The sequence below is a fragment of the Malania oleifera genome, chromosome 10 (genome assembly GCF_029873635.1).
Source record: "Malania oleifera isolate guangnan ecotype guangnan chromosome 10, ASM2987363v1, whole genome shotgun sequence".
Classification (NCBI taxonomy): Eukaryota; Viridiplantae; Streptophyta; class Magnoliopsida; order Santalales; family Ximeniaceae; genus Malania; species Malania oleifera.
In genome coordinates, this window is record NC_080426.1 from 27,806,027 (window position 1) to 27,824,845 (window position 18,819).

General features: G+C 36.8%; 2 protein-coding genes across 12 annotated transcripts in view; one reads left to right on the forward strand and one right to left on the reverse strand.

The window, feature by feature from the left end:
- Nucleotides 1–1,214: 1,214 nt before the first annotated feature.
- On the forward strand, nucleotides 1,215–8,899 carry LOC131166568 (protein argonaute 4B-like; the record flags this gene model as incomplete). Its single annotated transcript, XM_058125157.1, has 22 exons — nucleotides 1,215–1,331; nucleotides 1,437–1,642; nucleotides 1,712–1,930; nucleotides 2,019–2,155; nucleotides 2,236–2,333; nucleotides 2,416–2,513; nucleotides 2,626–2,797; nucleotides 2,878–2,994; nucleotides 3,060–3,167; nucleotides 3,282–3,344; nucleotides 3,441–3,554; nucleotides 3,641–3,806; nucleotides 3,891–4,003; nucleotides 4,121–4,258; nucleotides 4,535–4,665; nucleotides 4,872–4,937; nucleotides 7,189–7,252; nucleotides 7,337–7,448; nucleotides 7,544–7,617; nucleotides 7,736–7,830; nucleotides 7,973–8,004; nucleotides 8,465–8,899. Coding segments are annotated over 22 exons (2,616 nt in total), but the record flags the coding sequence as incomplete, so codon positions are not given.
- Nucleotides 8,900–9,940: 1,041 nt separating this feature from the next.
- Nucleotides 9,941–18,819, reverse strand: part of LOC131166436 (ABSCISIC ACID-INSENSITIVE 5-like protein 2) — a 40,968-nt gene continuing 32,089 nt past the window's right edge. For 2 of the 11 annotated variants that reach the window (XM_058124991.1, XM_058124992.1), the window contains 2 exons: nucleotides 10,392–10,477; nucleotides 9,941–10,301 (listed from right to left, as the gene is read on the reverse strand). In XM_058124991.1, the coding sequence (XP_057980974.1) occupies nucleotides 10,283–10,301; nucleotides 10,392–10,477 (105 nt within the window). In that variant the 3' untranslated portion in view covers nucleotides 9,941–10,282. Of the gene's footprint in view, nucleotides 12,526–18,819 lie in introns of all 11 variants that reach the window. The other 9 variants (XM_058124997.1, XM_058124998.1, XM_058124994.1 and 6 more) reach the window with 7 other exon arrangements.

Consider the following 18,819-nt stretch of genomic DNA (forward strand, 5'->3'; position numbering starts at 1 on the left):
GTTCAAAGGCTGTGTTCTTCTATCTGTTTCTTTCTTTTTTTTTGTTTTTTTGGAGCGCCATGATTGTTTCATTATTTGTTCTCTCTGTTTCTCAAAACAGTTTTGTGTTCTTTTAAAGATCTTGTGTATGTTTCATTAATGGCGACGCTGTTCTTATTATTTAGCTGAGAATTGTATATTATTTAATGTTTTCATGTTTTAATTACTTTGGTTCATGAGTGCGCTCTTGAAGTCGCTCTTACTCTTATTTATTTTCGTGTTTTGCATCTCACTTTCTGGTTTTATCCAAAAACAACTCCCTGGTTGACTATTACATTATTTATTCGTATTCATATTTTAATGACTTTGCTTTACGTTTATTGTGATGAATTGTACTCATCATATGCTGCTATATTTTCTCTGGTATTTATATCTTTTTCCATACTCAGACCCTGTTTTAAAACATTGTCTTTCTTGTTTCATAGATTTGTGAGTTTTTGGAAAAAAAAACATTACTATGGGTTTTTTCATAATTGCAAGTTTTTATTTGCTATTTCTTGGTTTTGTGAAAAAAAACATTACTATGTTCGCTTTGTGTGCTTCCTGAGGCTTGAGAGCGTTCTGTTTTTCCAAAAGTTTGTGGATGATTCAATTCCGTTTCAGTGTCTACTCTCACATTGAATATTATGAAGATTTATTTTGATCTGAATGTCCCTCCCTGGGCTGTTGAGGGGGGGAGTGAACCTGCTTGTGCTCAGGACACTATTTGCATTGAAATCTGGCATCTGGTTGCAAAGTCAAAATTGTGAATTCACTGTGAAAATTTTCTGATTTTAGTTCTCCTTAAATAATCGTTGGAGTTTATTCGTTTTTTTTCATGCTCTGGGACTCTTCCTGCATGGCATCAAGCCTCTATTTGCTTTCTGATAGAGTTTACTGAATTTATTTTCATAAATTCTCGACTCTGTTTTTGCGAACAATTGGAAATTGTTTTAAACTGTTCACTTTTTGCACTACTTGACCTCCAATTCATCAGACCCAACTCCACAAGGTTTCTTTACATGTCTACATTATTTTCCCATGTTAAGGTTTAGGGAATGGATCCTTTGGGGGCAAAAGGTGATGCCGGGTCCGAGCCATTGCCACCACCTCCACCTGTAATTCCCCCAGATGTAGTCCCAATTAAGGCAGAACAAAGCCGGAGTCTAGAAGCACCGAAGAAACTGACATCCCCAAAACGCCTGCCAGCTGCTAGGCGTGGACTTGGGACTAAAGGCCAGAAGCTACGGCTTCTAACCAACCACTACAAGGTTTCAATGTCAAAGTCGGATGGTCACTTCTTCCATTACAGTGTATGTCTCTTTTACAATCTCTTTTTTGTTGCGTCTGTGTCTGCTGTGAAAACTCTGATAATGGAATTATGAATAGTTTCCTGCTGGTGTTTTATGCTGGGGCAGGTTGCTATATTTTTTGAAGATGGACACCCTGTTGAGGTTAAGGGTATTGGCAGGAGGGTAATTGACAAGGTTCAACAAACTTACAGTTCTGAATTGGCAGGGAGACATTTTGCATACGATGGTGAAAAAAGTCTGTTCACTCTTGGTTCTCTTCCACACAAGCAGCATGAATTCACTGTTGTCTTGGAGGATGTCGCGTCAAGCAGGTAAAATATTCTGATGTTGCATCACATCCCTTGTTTGTGTTGAGTTATCAACTTCTTTTTGGTGGTCAGAGCTGGAGGAAACGACAGCCCTGGAGGCGGCCCAAGTGAGGGTGATAGGAAGAGATTTAAGCGCCCGTACCGGTCCAAAACATTCAAGGTGGAGATTAATTTTGCAACTAAAATCCCATTGCAAGCAATTGCTAATGCATTGCGCGGTCAGGAATCAGAGCAGTTTCAAGAAGCACTTCGAGTTCTGGACATCGTATTAAGGCAGCATGCAGCTAAGCAGTATGTGAAAATTTGTTCTGCAAAGTATTTGGATGATACACACATAGACACCAATGCTATGATTATACTTAATTGTGTTTCTCTGCAGGGGCTGTCTCCTAGTGCGCCAATCTTTCTTCCATGATGATGCAAGAAACTTTACTGACTTGGGGGGTGGAGTGCAAGGATGCCGGGGCTTCCATTCAAGTTTCAGAGCAACACAAGGGGGTCTATCCCTGAACATTGGTGAGTCCCTGCTTTGTAGGATCCGATCTACTTTTCTCTCTGTTTATCAAGGTTGTTTTATTTGTTTTTCCTTAATACAGATGTGTCAACTACAATGACTGTGAGGCCTGGTCCTGTTGTTGAATTTTTGATTGCCAATCAAAATGTTAGAGGTCCTTACCAAATTGATTGGGTTAAGGTATAAAATGTTTCCTGCCAATTTCAATATTATGTCAATGGGAAACTTAAATCTGGATCTAGAACCGCATATTTGATAACAGGCTAAAAGGATGCTAAAGAATTTAAGGATCAAGACCAGCCCTTCTAATGCAGAGTTCAAAATTACAGGATTGAGTGAAAATTTGTGCAAAGATCAGATGTGAGTTTTTCCCCCTGGGATTGTATTGATTGATATCATCTGCATGTTCAATGATCTTGTGATGTTTCTAAACAAACTGATATTTACTTGGTTGGAATTTTCCCACTTGCAGGTTCTCGATGAAACAGAGAAGTGGGACAGATGGGGATGGTGCCGCTGATGCAGTTGAAATGACGGTTTATGACTATTTTGTTAATCATCGCCGCATAGATTTGCAATATTCAGCAGATTTCCCATGCATTAATGTTGGGAGATCGAAGCGTCCTGTTTACTTTCCTATTGAGGTAACTTGCATTCCCAATTACTATAAAGGGTTTCATTATTGCTATAAAAAACTAATTATATCGTTCTCGTGCTTGTATAGCTTTGTACCTTGTTGTCCTTGCAACGTTATACAAAGGCCTTGACTGTTTTGCAAAGAGCCTCTCTTGTTGAGAAATCCAGGCAGAAGCCCAATGAACGGATTAGAGTCCTAACTGATGTAGGTTCTACCAAGCCATTTTGTATTTACTTTATTATTGGTTTTTCACTTGGGTTTTCTGGCAGGCATTAAGAACTAATAACTATGAGGCAGACCCAATGCTTCGGTCCTCTGGAATTTCAATTAGTTCTCAGCTTACTGAAATTGAAGGCCGTGTCTTGCCTGCCCCAAGGGTAAGTGTTTGTTCCTTTTTTATGATTGCTGATTCTTTTCAATGCTTTATATGAACTTATCATTATGAATTTATAGTCTTTTCATTTGCTTTATTCATTGTTATTTTACTGCAGTTAAAATTGGGCAATGGAGAGGACTTTGCCCCTCGAAATGGGCGCTGGAACTTCAACAACAAGGTTCCATAATTATTTTTTGTTGTGCATTTGTTTACTGTACTAAAACTTTTTATCTCATTTTTTCATGACTTAAAATTGTCTTTAATTTGGGTGTAGAAATTAGTTGAACCGACAAAGATTGAACGGTGGGCAGTTGTTAATTTCTCTGCCCGGTGTGATCTTAACAATCTGTGTAGAGATCTAGTCAAATGCGGATCAATGAAGGGAATTGTTAGTATTGTATTATACTTTTGAATACCTTGCTTCTTCAAATCTAAAACCCTATACATTAATTCCTTTTTTCCCTTTTGTTCTAGAGCATAAGTCCTCCATATGAAGTCTTTGAAGAACATCCTTCATCTCGCCGTATGCCAGCTCCAGCTAGAGTGGACAAGATGCTTGAAATTATAAAAGCAAAGCTCCCTGGTGCACCCCAGCTTATTCTTTGTCTTCTCCCAGAGAGGAAGAACTCTGATATCTATGGTTGTTTGCATTCTGCAGTGCTTTCTTGTGTCTTTTGATCTTTTATTATCCTATTTCCATTAACTCAATATGCATAAATTGAAGGACCATGGAAGAGGAGGAATCTTTCTGATCTTGGAGTTGTAACTCAGTGCATTGCTCCAACAAGAGTGAATGATCAATACCTTACAAATGTGCTATTGAAAATCAATGCCAAGGTATGATACTGAGGCTACAAATGACTTCATTATATATACATTTACCCCATCCATTTGTCTGCAGGAATTTCCATATATATTCACCTGTCATTTTTTTGCCCTCTTGTCTTTGCGCAGCTTGGTGGTATGAATTCATTGTTATCAGTGGAATGTAGTCCTTCTATTCCTCTCGTCTCTCGCACTCCTACCTTAGTCATTGGGATGGATGTGTCACATGGCTCTCCTGGCCGGTCTGATATGCCATCTATTGCTGCGGTAATATTTCCGCTTAATATTAATACGCAAGCCTCATTAAACTTTCTATAGAAATCAAGTGACCTTGGGATGTCTTGTCTTTTGCTGGTGTATCATTTTCTTCATATCCAAATAGTTTTGTGTACTTTATTGACATCAACTAGGACTTGCACTCTGTAAAATATGCATGTTGTACGTAAATATCATCGCTTTAGTATTCATGTTAAGATACAATGATTGACTCAATATTCATTACCACATATTTTGACGCTACTTCGTATTTATTTGAATTATTAGGTTGTCAGTTCCAGGCAGTGGCCACTGATATCTCGTTATAGAGCCACTGTGCGCACACAGTCACCAAAGGTTGAAATGATCGATTCTCTATTTAAGCGCGTTTCTGATACTGAAGACCAAGGCATAATTCGGTGGGTTCTTCACTTCAATGATTTTTTCCAAATCATTGTTGTGGCATTTCTAGCAGTTATTTTAATTTTTTTTTTAAAAAATTGAATTTGTATGCATAGCCTGACAGATATCTACTGAAATTCAAGTTGTTTTTCCCCTTGTTCTACTTTCAAATTGGTCTTTTCCCTCTATGCTTTAAATATATGTTCTGCCTCTTCTCTTTCAGGGAGGCATTAGTGGATTTCTATCTAAGTTCAGGGCAAAGGAAACCTGAGCAGATAATCATTTTCAGGTATGTTGATAATTTTATGTTTGACAAGTTGGTAGTAAATCAATTTATATCTAGTAGGGTATTCATTTGCTACAAGTCTTCTTCAGGATGACTTGTTCATAGCCCAATTGGGTTGCTTCAATAGAAACATGATGCAATTGAAGGATAATTTTTTCCCACAATGCTTTCATGTTTAGGTTTATTATTACTCAAAGTAAGCACGGGATTTCAGCGAGTCAAATCCTGTATCCCATATTAAATATTTGGTTTTGTCCCATTAAGATTTTAGATATTTCAGTGGCTGCAATAGCTATAAATTTTAGTGAAAATGTATCCACCCATTTTGATTACAAAATATATTTGCTTATTATTATTATTATTATTATTATTTTATTTTGTGTCACTTTTACCTTATCCTTGTCCTCGATTGAAAGGGCTGCAAATGACTCATGAGCTACTTGGTTCTTAGCTCGACAATGACTCATTCAAACTCATTTATCAAATTAGACAAGCCCAACTTGGGCTCGACTTTCAAACTCATCAAGTAAATGGGTCGAGCCCAAGCTGCATATCATTCTCGGCTGCTAGGTTTGCAAGCTAGCTCGTTTACCAGCTCATGCAAGCCGACTAATTTGTTGGCTCCTCATTAGCTCATGAACCAACTTGATATTAAGCTCGTGAACTAACTTATTATTGTTCTTGTTAAATATTTGATTTTTAAATATTGAAGTCTATTTTCCCCCAAATTATCTTTCTTAGCAATTATCTTTAACTAGTTTACTTGATTGGCTCATTATTTAGTTTGAAACTATCTTTAGTTGAGTTGATTTTGAGCTTGAACTCGAGCTTTCAAGCTATACTTGAGCATGGCTCATTTATTAATGTGAAAGAGCTCTATTGAATTGAGCTTGAGCCGAGATCAACACACTTTCTGATCAATTCGTTTATTAACGTGATACTAGCCTATATTTGAGTTATGAGCTTGAACTTGAGATTTTGAGCTCTACTTGAGCTTAACTCATTTATTAATATGAAAAAGCTTTAATTGAGTCAAGCTCAAGTTATATATATATGCTAAACGAACCAAGTTTGAACAACACACTTCAAGCTCTATATCGTTTTCAAGCAAACTAGCTGAATTCAAGCTGGTCAAAGCGTGGCTCTGCTTGTTTTTAGCCTTGAAGCCTGTTTTTCTCCTACAACCCAAATTTCAAAACCTACTTTTGTTTAGAAAACTGTAATTAGCAGTAATTTTACCTTGATTAATCAAATCATCACTCAATTTCCCCAGAAGTAGATAATTTGAACCTCAATCTTTGCAAACTTATTCCATTTTCAACAACCCTGATTGACACCAATTTTATCCTAATAAACCCAAATTGACTCTCTGCTTCACTAATTGCACAATATGAACTTCAATTTCATTCCAATTTGAAAATTTTGACAGATTCCATGTCCATGGAGACTCGGCGTCACCCTCACATGTGAATTGAAATCCTTTTTTCATTTGAAGCACAAAGATGGCACCTTATCCACCCCTTATTCAATGCCCAATGGCCAGTTAAAAGACAAGATGCATCTTGATCACTATTTCACCAAGCAAAATAACATCCTTCCTCAATTTCAATGTTGCTATTTGGAGAAAGGGCCATTTGGCCTATTCCCACACCCCCACACCCCTTTCCCTTTCATTTTGCTTTCTTGGACCACTGAATATCTGTCATCTGTTGATCCTCTAATGGTTACAGCCTCCAACTGTGCTTGAAGACATTGTAATTATTATAACATTTTTACAATACACAAAATAAATCATGGTTTTGAAAATTATTTTCACCTATTTAATTTTATCTATTCTGATTTCTTGATAAATTAGACCATGGAATGGGTATTGAAATGAACCAAGAAAAGGTCAAGTTGTACAGCATTGGTATGTGATCCTACTGCAGAATATCACTTTATTAAAGAAGGCGTATCCCATGTTTGGCAACTTCAAATTTGGACTAGATTTTGGTTTGTGTGGATTTTGATAAAATGCAACACAAAATTATGCTGAATTTTGTCTAAATCCACAGAAATCCCATTCTAAGGCTTGAAATTAATTCTTGCAAACACAACTTGTTTGTTCACATGTTCCTATCCCCTATTTCCCTCGAGGATATAGTGATATTCTCATTTATATTTGCTTGAGTTTTTATTTTCTTCTCTTTTTTCCACCTCTTTTCTGCTTCAATATATTTACTCTTTCTTATTGTTTGCTGCTTGATAATTTTAGGGATGGAGTCAGCGAGTCACAATTCAACCAAGTCTTGAATGTTGAATTGGATCAAATTATTGAGGTTTTTCATATATGGAACTTGTGTTAACTTATTGAATGTGAAATACTTTTTCATGTATAGTTAAGCTTGTTTTATGTTTTGCAGGCCTGCAAATTTCTCGATGATAAATGGTCTCCAAAATTCACTTTGATTGTTGCACAAAAAAATCATCACACAAAGTTCTTCCAAGCTTCATCCCCTGATAATGTGCCCCCTGGTTGGTCACTTTTCATCTCTAGAAAATGATAAGCCTTGAAAAATATTCAGACGTGGTTTCTGCAACACTTTTTTTCATTAAATTTTTGCGTGCAGGGACTGTCATTGACAGTAAAGTTTGCCATCCAAGAAGTAATGATTTCTATATGTGTGCGCATGCTGGGATGATTGTAAGTTTTCAAATGAAGCAAACTTAAATTTGCTTTTAATTTTTATTCAGTAGAACTGATGACTGTCATTGACAATGTTGGATATACTGACTTGATTATGTTATTAATGCTTTTTTAGGGCACAACACGGCCTACACATTATCATGTTTTATTTGATGAGCTTGGCTTCTCAGCAGATGATTTGCAAGAGCTTGTGCATTCACTGTCTTACGTGTAAGTAGATACTTGAGATGTATCTTCTCATGGGCATTTTTAATGACATCAGTACAGAATAAAATGTTTTTCCTAACCCTTTTTTTCGTCTTAACTATGATTTTATTGATACAGTAACTGATAACTACTATATATTTTGCAGGTACCAAAGAAGCACCACAGCTATTTCAATAGGTAGTGCATTTCTTATAAATATCTAGTTTATATTTGGTTCATGGAATGTCTACTGATGCGAATAAGAGCAGAATGTCCATGGTGCATAAGGGGTTTAATGCCTTAAAAAATTGTGTTGATATAAAGATAATGACAAAGCAAAGTTACTAGGCCATAACATGGAATGGACAAAGAATGATCATCCAAATTTTTACTGCAGGAATTTTTATTTCTCTATCCTATTATATGATGGAATGATATTTACTATTGCATTGAGTGCTTGCAAAATTATTATACCCCACCTTATTCCATTTTGTGAAGCAAATGAATCCTTTGTTGTTTACTACCTTCTTCCGTACTTTGAATGCCTGTTTCTTCATGCACCAAACAGCATGTATTTGGATTAGAACTCTAGAGAAGAATGGCTTTCTAATACTGTATGTACTTACTTTTTTCCTTTTTTTTTGGTTAATTTTTGCAGTTGCCCCAATATGTTATGCCCACTTGGCTGCAAGCCAGTTATTACAGTTTGTTAAGTTTGATGAATTGTCAGAGTCATCCTCTAGCCATGGTGGGTTAACAGCAGTTGGCACTGTTCCAGTTCCAGAGTTGCCACAGCTGCATCAAAATGTGCGTAGCTCTATGTTCTTCTGTTAGTATCTGCACTTTATTAGCTTGGAGAATTTTGCATGTGCAGGAAGCATAGCTAGCAGCAATTAATTGATAGGCAGTGGTAGGTTTAGCTCAGTTTTGGAAATTCCTTGTGCTTGGGAATTTTAACTTACTTCCTGGTTCTTTTCAAATTTGAGGAAATTTATCAATGTTTCCCCTAGCATTCTTTTAGATTTTCTATTGCCTATTTTATGGTTAACATACTAAATTCATAGTAAATTAATCCCAAGTTTTTTCCCCCAAATTCTTCAAGTGACCGCCATGTTCTAATGATGTGTATGTATTTTATTATTATTATTATTATTTTTTTTGAATTATTGAATCTTTCATGTTTTGTAATGATGCAAACTTCTCCTTCAAAGTGTCAAAAATTGACCAACCTCCTTTTAAATTTATTTAGGGAAATGAAAGGAAAGAACAAGGGGATTTAGTTGCCATTCTATAAAAAATAAAAGTTTAACATAATTCAAAAGAAAACTAAATGTCTATGGTGTGTAAAACTAAAATTTTGTTTTTTCATTGTTCACCTATAAATAAAAATGCAATTTTCATTGTATTTTCATTTTTATATGTTTTGTTATTAAGAAAAATGAAAAAAAAATAATATATGATTTCCCTTGAGAAGTCCATGACATCTAGATGCTTGGGAAAATGAAAAATCTTGAATTTTGACAAAGCCAATTCAAGCTTTGGAGAGTTATTTTGAAATTGGTTTTGGTATCAAGAAATTTATTTGGAGAAAAAAAAAGTACTGATTATATTAAAACTGTTTTGCTTTTTATTTATTTACATATTGTTTTACTTTATGAATTTTTTTCAACTCTTATGTGTAATTTTTTAGTTCTAAACGAGGCTTACAAAGGAGAGCATCTTTTCTACATTATCATCAAATGTAAAACCACCTGGTGGTGTGTATTTGAAAGTGATGTTCAAGGTGACCTCCCAATGAAAAACGGCATAAAATAACTTGTGAATGCATCAGATCAAGGAAATAACTTCATAAAATTGAAGTCTCGTGATGACATGGGCCCGTGTCATCAAGCATTTTCGCAGTTGGTTTTGATGTTAGATTGTGTGCAGTGTTACAACCAGAGTGCTAAAAAAATATAAAAAATCATGAGGTCTCCAGGGAATTGACCATAAGCTGCTTTTTAATGCTATGCAAGGAAAATATAAACTCCTCGAGTCGTGCTCACCCTCAAACCACAAACTGGCAAAACTCTATGGAAGCATAATATAGGAAGCTGACCACAAAAATAACCAAAAAACATTAGAGAGCAAGGGGTGAAAGAAAAAGGAGCCTATATTAAAAAAGTCTGTAAAAAAGCTCAAACCTTTAACTGATAAACACTGAATGGCTAAATACAAGCATCCCACATGATCTTAAAAATGCAACTACATGGGTAACTACATACAAGTGAAGCCTCAAAACAGGGAGATGCACAACAGAACTGCCCGCAGCAAACAATAGATATTAAGCTCTGGAGAAAAAAAATTGCAGGGATAATTTTTAAGCCAGACAGCCAGAAGCAAACCCCATCGTACACAACTTCCACGCATGAATTTTAAAATGGGGCTGAACTCGTTCTGCGAAGTTGATACTTTGGTTCTGGACGCGGTGCACTGGTTAACATCTTCTCCAGCTCCTGCCAGGAAAAGTTAATACACATAAATTAATTAAACAGAGCAAGATAACCAAGGTGGCATTTGATACTCCAACATCCATGGTAGCATACTGATCAATTTTGTCTGTGAGAAAAGGGCAGCCCGATGCATAAAGCCCCCATGTATGCGAGATCAGCGAGACCCCTTGTGACGGCTTCTTTTGACAGGTAAACAGAATTTATTATAGGAAAAAGAAGTCTAATAAGTGGGCAGGGGGCAAGTATACAAAAGAAAGTAAAATGTCACCCAGTCCCAACATATGAGACCAAAAAATAGGGCAGTTTGAAGCCAAAAGAAATAAACACCAAAGCATCAAGCCTTTTACTCAATGTTACAGGAATCTATTTGCACCAATTCTTCTATCCTGCTTCTTCCACATGCCATTGTTTAAATGCTAGCACTCCAGCTAAGGCAAGCTTCAAACGAAATTGCTTAGAAACACCAAGAGGCTCCAAAAGCTGAGTTGTTTGGTATTGCTATAAGAAATTCTGAAAACGAAAACTTAAAACCAAAAACAAGCAACCTAATTGGTTAATGTTTCTAAAACTAAAAGAAATTAAAAACTTGATTAAACAAATGCTCATTTTTGCCCTTGAATCAAATGACAATTAAAAATATGATTAAAATAATAATACAATTTAAAATACTACAATAAAAATAAAAATTATCATAATTATTTTATTTAGTTGTTAAGTCACTATATGAGCAATCTTACAGTACATGAAAATTTGAAAAAAAATATATAAATATATATATATTAAATGGCTTTTATTATTTTTAAATTTTATTTATTTATTTTGGTTATATTTTAAATTCATATGATAATTTTATTTTTATTTTAATTCAAAATATGTATGAAGGGCCACCCACTTAAACCAACCCTTGGCATTGTCGCAACCCATTCAAAGAGCGTTTATCCCGCAACATCTGTAAAAGAAAATGATTTAATACAAAAAAAATTATTAAAAATTAAACATTCTATTTAGTTTCTAGGTTTTTTTTTTTTTTTTGCAAACCAAAAACAAACAATAGAAATAGGAAATTGACAATGTAAACAAACACATTATTATAATCTATTTTTTTACTCTACAAAAATGAAAACAAAAAACAAAAAACAAAAACGATCCCAAACAGACCGTTAGAAGGGGCTTCCATTATGATCATACTACAAAGCAATTCAACATCACATTATAGACACATTCATTATTTTTCTATGTGCAACATATATTTGGGCATTGTCCACTTTGTACTGAAATAGTGCAGTGTGGAGATCTACGTCTCACACCATCATCCACCCCAAAAAAGCACTTCCAAAGGCAAAAATATTTCAAACCTTATAGGAAATGAAGGACAGGTTCCACGGTTTAAATCTATGAGCCAAAACCAATTCCAAAAATTCCAAACCAAAAACATTTTGTCTGACTATAGTAGATCATCTCCAAAATATTTTGTCTTAATTCCCAATAAAAGTTCCAAGGATTTCTATATATAGCAAAACTTAATCTAGGCCTCCCTTCTACAAGAAAAGCATCTTCCATCCAGCCAATCTTCTTTCATATCACCCAACCACTAGATCCCCTACATGACTTTTGGGAAGCTCAAAGAGGTAAACCCAAAGAAGAAAGGTGGCCCACCTCACATTCAATATTAAAATCTAAAGAAGCCAAGAAGCTATGCCTTCAATTTTCTCACCAAAATTAGTTCGCTTCAGCTCCTATTGATTCTTAGACTTGTGAAAGTCACCACTTCGTCTAAAAGCTTAAGCTGTTAGGTTGTTGTTCAACAATGCATATCAAGCCTTACCAAGATCCAAAATCAGTGCAAGAGAGAACAAATCTCAAGCCTCACAATTGGTCCACAACTATTCCATCCCCTCCCAAACCTCTCATTTTTTTGGTGGTGGGGCTTTTTTTTTTTTTGGGGGGGGGGGGGGGGGGGGGGGGGTTGGGCCGCGAAAACTAAAACAGCTTATTATTGGAATAAAGAAGATACAATATATAACATATATCTGTTTGGCTCATACCTTGAAAACTTATTATCAAAGGACAAAGGTTGTCAGCACTTGTTAACAAGTGGGGGCATCTTGCACACGTGTTTTCACCACTATCAATGAAAGGGTGGGATACTACACATCTTCAAGGTAATAGCAAGGTTGGCTTTGTAATGACATTGTTGATTCCACACATGGGCAGAAAACAGCAGCACCTAGCATAAGAGTTGCATGCCATAAGTACTCAATGTAGCTATCTGCAGACCACATAGTGTCAATGAAAAACCATTGTGTAGATTCAGTAGAGCTTTGTAGAACCAAATCAATTGAGGCACAATGGCAACAGTCTAGGCATGGGCATTAATACTAGCAATGTGGCCTTCTTTTGCTTTATTGGCAACAAAATATAGCCTCATGGAGCAAGGGTAAAAAGCATAGGCTTAGGAATGTCTTATATGAGTCAATATGATTCCTCACATGTATATGATGTGTTGCACAAAGTCTGTGTTGGACAAGGCATGAGACATGAACCATGTCTACAAATTCCCATGATAATCTTACAAAAAAGAAGCAATGGAACAGTAGCACTTATATAAAGTGCCAAGTAGTGACAATAGCACTCATAAAAAGTGCCATAAAGCCATCTTGGATTGCTTATAGAAATCCACTCAAAATAAGAAGGTTTTTTTAAGTACTCTATATAATGAGCACTTCTATTTGAACATGCCAAAGTACCACTTATTGTGCACAAACACTTATTCTAAGTGAGAAATGTTATAAGAACTTTCTTCGAGTGCTGCCAAACAGGGACTAAGAAAGCTATTTTAATGTGATCATATAGGCAAACTTTGGTGTAAAGTCAACCCCGTGACATCATGCAAATGGCAATTGTCAGGGATTGGAGGCACAAAGCAACAGTCAGTGCTAGATTGAAATCACTTCATACAAGGTCCAAAAGTTTGAAACAAATAGTTGTATGCATGCATATTTATAGTTGTATCCATGTATGTACTGTATCCTCAAACACATACATGTATACAACCATAAATATATGCATACACATGACTATTTGTTTTTAGTTATTTTCCACATTTTCTGATTCCTTCTTTTGTTTTTTAAAATTCTAGAGGGAAATTTAATAATTGAGACCCAAACTTAAGGAATTAAGAAGTTTTTTTTTTTCATCCATCCTTTCCCGTGTTATGTTGGTGACTGTTAAGAGTGAATGCAATGACTTATGATGTCTCTATGGAATGTTGGTGGTGGAAGTGGGACAAGGTATAGTGGTCTTAAGTTTGCAATCGTGAATTGGACAGGCAACTCTGATGGTGAGATGGCACTGATGGTTGGAGCTCTTGCAAGTGGGGAAATACAACTATTTATATTCCTTGCATAATAACATGAACTCCTTTTTCCCATAAATTTATATCAAGGTATGCTTACTGTTTATGCATACATGACAAAACAACTTGTCTTTAGATGTCAATCACACCAAACACCCCATCATATTCTCTCTTCTTCCCAAACCACTATCACAGAATGGTATGTTTACTCTGTGACCTTGGATATGATCTTGGCTCTTGGAACCCATGAGTTCATTTTCTAGAACATTTGAGAGATGAATTCAGTTCGTACTTGGACTCCTTTGCCAGCACCTTTGAGCCTAGAAGCCTGTCCTACTCCATAACCAGGTCAACTTGAATAAGTATTACATGAGAAAGGGGCATCATATAGTTGGATCCTCGTGTAGATATCATCATCAAGAAGAATGGAATGCACTGAAAAAAGATTGTGCTTGTTTTAGATAGCCCTTTTTTTTAATAAACAAAGAAATTTATTAAGAGAAGAAAAGAAGATACACATGGTAGGATTAAGGCATCTTCCAAGGCCCTAACTTAAGAAATAATGAACAAAAAATGTACAACATCAATGAAGCAAAGTTATCCAATCCCTACGTAATTCAATCAAAGAAACTACTATAGAAAGTCCATTCATAGAGGCATCAAGGGGATACCAATCCAGGGTTCAAACAGTCGACCACCACTAAGGGTGTCACAAAAATCAAGATTTGCATTATAATCATTCACAATTTGCCTACAGTGCCAGCTGGAAACATCAGCAACACACTGCTCTTTGCAAATATGTAATGGTGTAATTGAATCTTTGAAGGTTCTCTTGTTCTTTCTTTCCAAGCACACCAAAAGATGGCAAGGGGAATGAGGTTGTCCTAGGTTAAAGTTTTTCCTGTGCTGCCTCCTAGGCAAGAAAGTTGACCTTTGTAGGGGTAGCTTCTTTCCATATGTGAATCCAAGAGAGGTTGCTGCAATTTGATCTCATCATAGAGAGCTTCCCATAAAAGGATCTAACAGTGAAGACCGTTTCTATCCAAAGCCCATTTGGTTCGTTGGGGGTGTTTTGGTACCAAAAATTGTAGACTGCTGAAAAATCAGAGGGTGCATGTTCTTCCCAGTCTGCAACCTTTCTAGTAAAGGGGGAATATTCCAGAAGATCCCCTGATTTGAAATTTGAAGATGACGATTGATGAAGGCTCCTTGTCATAGGCCGAATTGTAGATGGAAGGAAATGTAGCACTAAGATCCCTATGATTGCGCTAGATATCATGCCAAAAGTAAACATTATCCCAATTCCCCACTTGAAATCTAACTGGGGAAAAAGTCATCCCAGTCTTTCCTGATGAATTTCCAACCCCAACTCCATAGTGCCTCTACTAGTAATGAGTAATCCATTCGTTGTGATTGATCCCATATTTGGAAGCGATGATTCCATACCAAAGGTGATCTATTTCCTTCATGAACCTCCAGAACCATTTCCCAAGAAGGGCTTTGTAGTAAATGTGAAGGGATTTCAACCTCAAACCTCCTGAATGAATAGGTTGTTTTACCACTCCCCATTTAATGAGGTGATCTTTAAACTCCTCCCCTGAGCTTCCCCAAAGGAATCTCTTTGAATTCCTTCCAGTCTCCTAGCAAATGAAGTCGGTAAAAGAAAGAGGGACATGAGATAGATGCGAAGGTTTTTCAAGGTGCTTCTTAAAGCTTGATATACATTGTTGGCCAACAACCTAACAGCTAAAGCTTTCAAATAAAATGGTAATCTAACATGGTATTACAGTTGGTTACCAGGAGGTCTTGGGTTCTAGTCTTGTTGCTTGCATTTACTGTGTGGTGTTTAAAAAAATTATTACATTCCCTAATCCTATAATGGGGGTAATTTATCATTTGTTTATCTCTCCACGTGCTACTGGGCTATACATGCAAGAGACTGTTGAAGCTTGATATACATTGTTGGCCCACAACCTAACAACTTAAGCTTTTAGGTGAAGCAGTAATCTAACAATGCTCTTGGTGAGAGTGAGTCTCAACACTTTTTGACAAGAAAATTCTTTTCCAGCCTGCCGATTTTTTCAAGCTTCTCAATAATGGGTCCCAAACTCCTTGCTCGAAGAGGGAGTCCAAGGTAACTTGTGGGGAAGGTTCCAATCTTACAAGCCAAAATACCAGCAAGGAAAGCAAACCCAACCCCCCCCCCCCCCACACACCCAAAAAATGCTACTCCAATCAGAATGAGCTCACTTTTTCCGAGGTTCACCTTCAAGCTTGTCAAATCCTACTAAAATGGATCAAACGTTAAAGATATAGAAGGGGTTGTCCAAGAAAAAAATGATGGTACCACCTGCAAAGAGAAGATATGAAACATCCATCGACCTCCCATTTTTGCCCACATTGAGACCTTTAAGAAGCCCTCCTTTAATAGCTTTCTTCAACATGAGGCTAAACACCTCCACTGCCAAGATAAATGAAAAGGGAGATAGAGTCTCCTTGTCTTAATCCTCTAGAGGAGCAGAAGAAGTCAAATGGACAGCCGTTTATGAGCACTGAGAAGCTTGGAGTTTTCATGCATTCTGCAATCCAACTGCACCAAAGCTCCCCAAAGCCCATTCTCCTGAGTAAATATAGAAGGAAATTTCAATTGACATGATCAAAAGCGTTCTCCATGTCAAGCTTGCACACCATCCCCCTTTTTCCTTCCTTTTGATAGGCATCCACAACTTCATTAGCAATAAGGACAACATCCATGATATGTCTTTCTACCACGAAAGCGTGCTGGTATTGCCCAATGACTATCGGAATTACTTTTTCGATCTTCAAAGCTAGGACTTTAGCAAGGATTCCCACCAGGATACTAGGGCGAAAATCCTTGATGTTAACAGCCCCAACTCTCCTCGGTACCTGGGTGACAAAGGTGGCACTGATGCAACTAACAAATCTTCCTAATCTATGGAACTCCTCAAAAATGTTTAGAATGTCATGCTCGAGAAGGCCCCAGTTAGCCAGAGAGAAGGTCAAAGAGAAAACATCCAGACCAAGCACTTTGTCCCCATTGCAATATTTAATGGCTTAAAGGATTTCTGCTTTGTAAGAGGTCTCTCTAGCCCACCCCTCAGTGGAAGGACTAAGAGATCTGAAATGGATTCCATCCACAGCTGGTCTCCAGATTTCAGTTCAGACTAGAGGCCTTTGCAAAAATCACAAGTGCCCTTTTTAATTTCCTCTTCCCAAGTTAAGGAGTTTTCCCCAATTTCAAGCTAGACAAGGTGTTATATCTACGATGAGCATTTGCTGCCTAGTGAAAGAATCTAGTATTTCAGTCCCTCTCCTTGAGCAATAAGGCTCTGGTTTCCTATCTCTATGAAATCTCTTCAAGGTTAATAACCTTAATTCCTTCTTTAGTAACACTCTTCTGGCCCTCCTTTCGTCATTAAGACCTAGACTTAACTCCTACTCATCGAGTTCTTTGATGCCAGAGAGGATAGCAATCTCTTTCACATGAACATTTCCAAAGGTTCTATTCCACATTTTCAGCTTTTCTTTCAACCCTTACAATTTCAAGGCAAGCACAAAGCTGGCCTTCCTCATGACATGGAGAGAAGACAACCAAACCTGCAAATAGGACATTCCAAGGAGCCTTCTACTCCTTTTCTCCTTAAAACACCCCAATAGCAAGGGGTACAAACCCACTATTCTCCAAAATTATCAAACAAGGTTTTCCAAATATTCCAAGAATAAGAACAATGTGAAAGCAGATACAACAAGTCTCCCACTTCGAGAAATAGAACGTACGCATTGAGAGATGGTGCTTTATTTAATCTTCTCATTTGAAGCATCAGTAGTGTAAATTTTATTACGAATTGCAGTTTATTGAAAGCTTTAATTCTAGAGGAAATATTTGTTCCTCAAAAACAAAAAAAAACAAAAAAAGAATGCAATAGAAAAGGAAGAGCACTAGGAGCAGGAGTCAAATGAGTAGAGGACTTGCAAGAATTATTTGTAATAAAACGGAAAACTTACAAAGTTATGCTGCCATGAGTGAGTTAAAAAGGGGGGGGGGGGGGAAGAAAAAAGAAATAGGAGCATTATGGAGATTAAGCAAACAAAATAGATGTGGAAAAGCTTGAGTAAAAGGATACCTCCAACCTAGATAACTCCTAGAAATGAATTCTCTCCCCATCGCAACTCTATATCACACATTGGAGGAAAATGACATATGTGCAAAACAAATTTCCAGGGGCTTACATAAGTATTATTTCCTCTAGCTCTAGCATCCCACCCATTCTGCTGCAGCCAATACTATGAATTATCTTAGGCCTAGGAAACACCATAACCATTTATGTACTAAAGATATGTTCGTGGACACCAATTAAGACTCAACCCTACTCTCCTAGGCCTACAAACTAACTACCAACTAACAAGAAGATCTTTTCTATTCTTTCCCTCATTCTTGACCACAAAAATTCCCTTCTTAACTTCTGTTAACTTACAAACTACTTCCACATAAATATTAAACAAGGACAAGTAAAACAGCAAGGTAAAAGAGAGAATAACTTGAGTCAACATACTATGACCCCTAATCTGAAGAAAGCCCTTTCCACCCATCCAAAAAGGGATTCATTAGGATTACTGCCTAAAGTAACGCCTAAATAAGTCAAAAGCTAACCACCCTGTCACAATAGCGTATGATGGGGGAGATCACTGAAATCCAAATCAATCATTATTAACACATGCAATCCCAATCTAAGACAAATCTATCTTCAAGCTAGATACCTTCTCCAAATTTCGCAAAATAGTTTCACCCACAAGAAAAGGACGGCTTTAGCAAATTGTAAATGTGAAACAAAGATATTTTCAGAGCAAGACCTTATTTCCTTCACTGAATTCCGTTCACCCCTTCACCAACCATTCAGCCCAAATCATCAATTGCTAGTGCAAAAGGAAATGGAGAAATGGAATCCCCAAATCCATGATGGCCTTGAACCAAAATTTGGGGGAGAGTCTCTAACCGTTTCCTCCATCTCATCCTAAAACCCTCTCTCCACAAATCATTAGCACAAAAAGAAATAAAGACGACAAATCTGTAGCCTACCACCCTTGGAGGCCTTGAATCAAGTTTTGATGGAGAGCCCCTGCTCCATTTTTTCCACTCATTTGAAA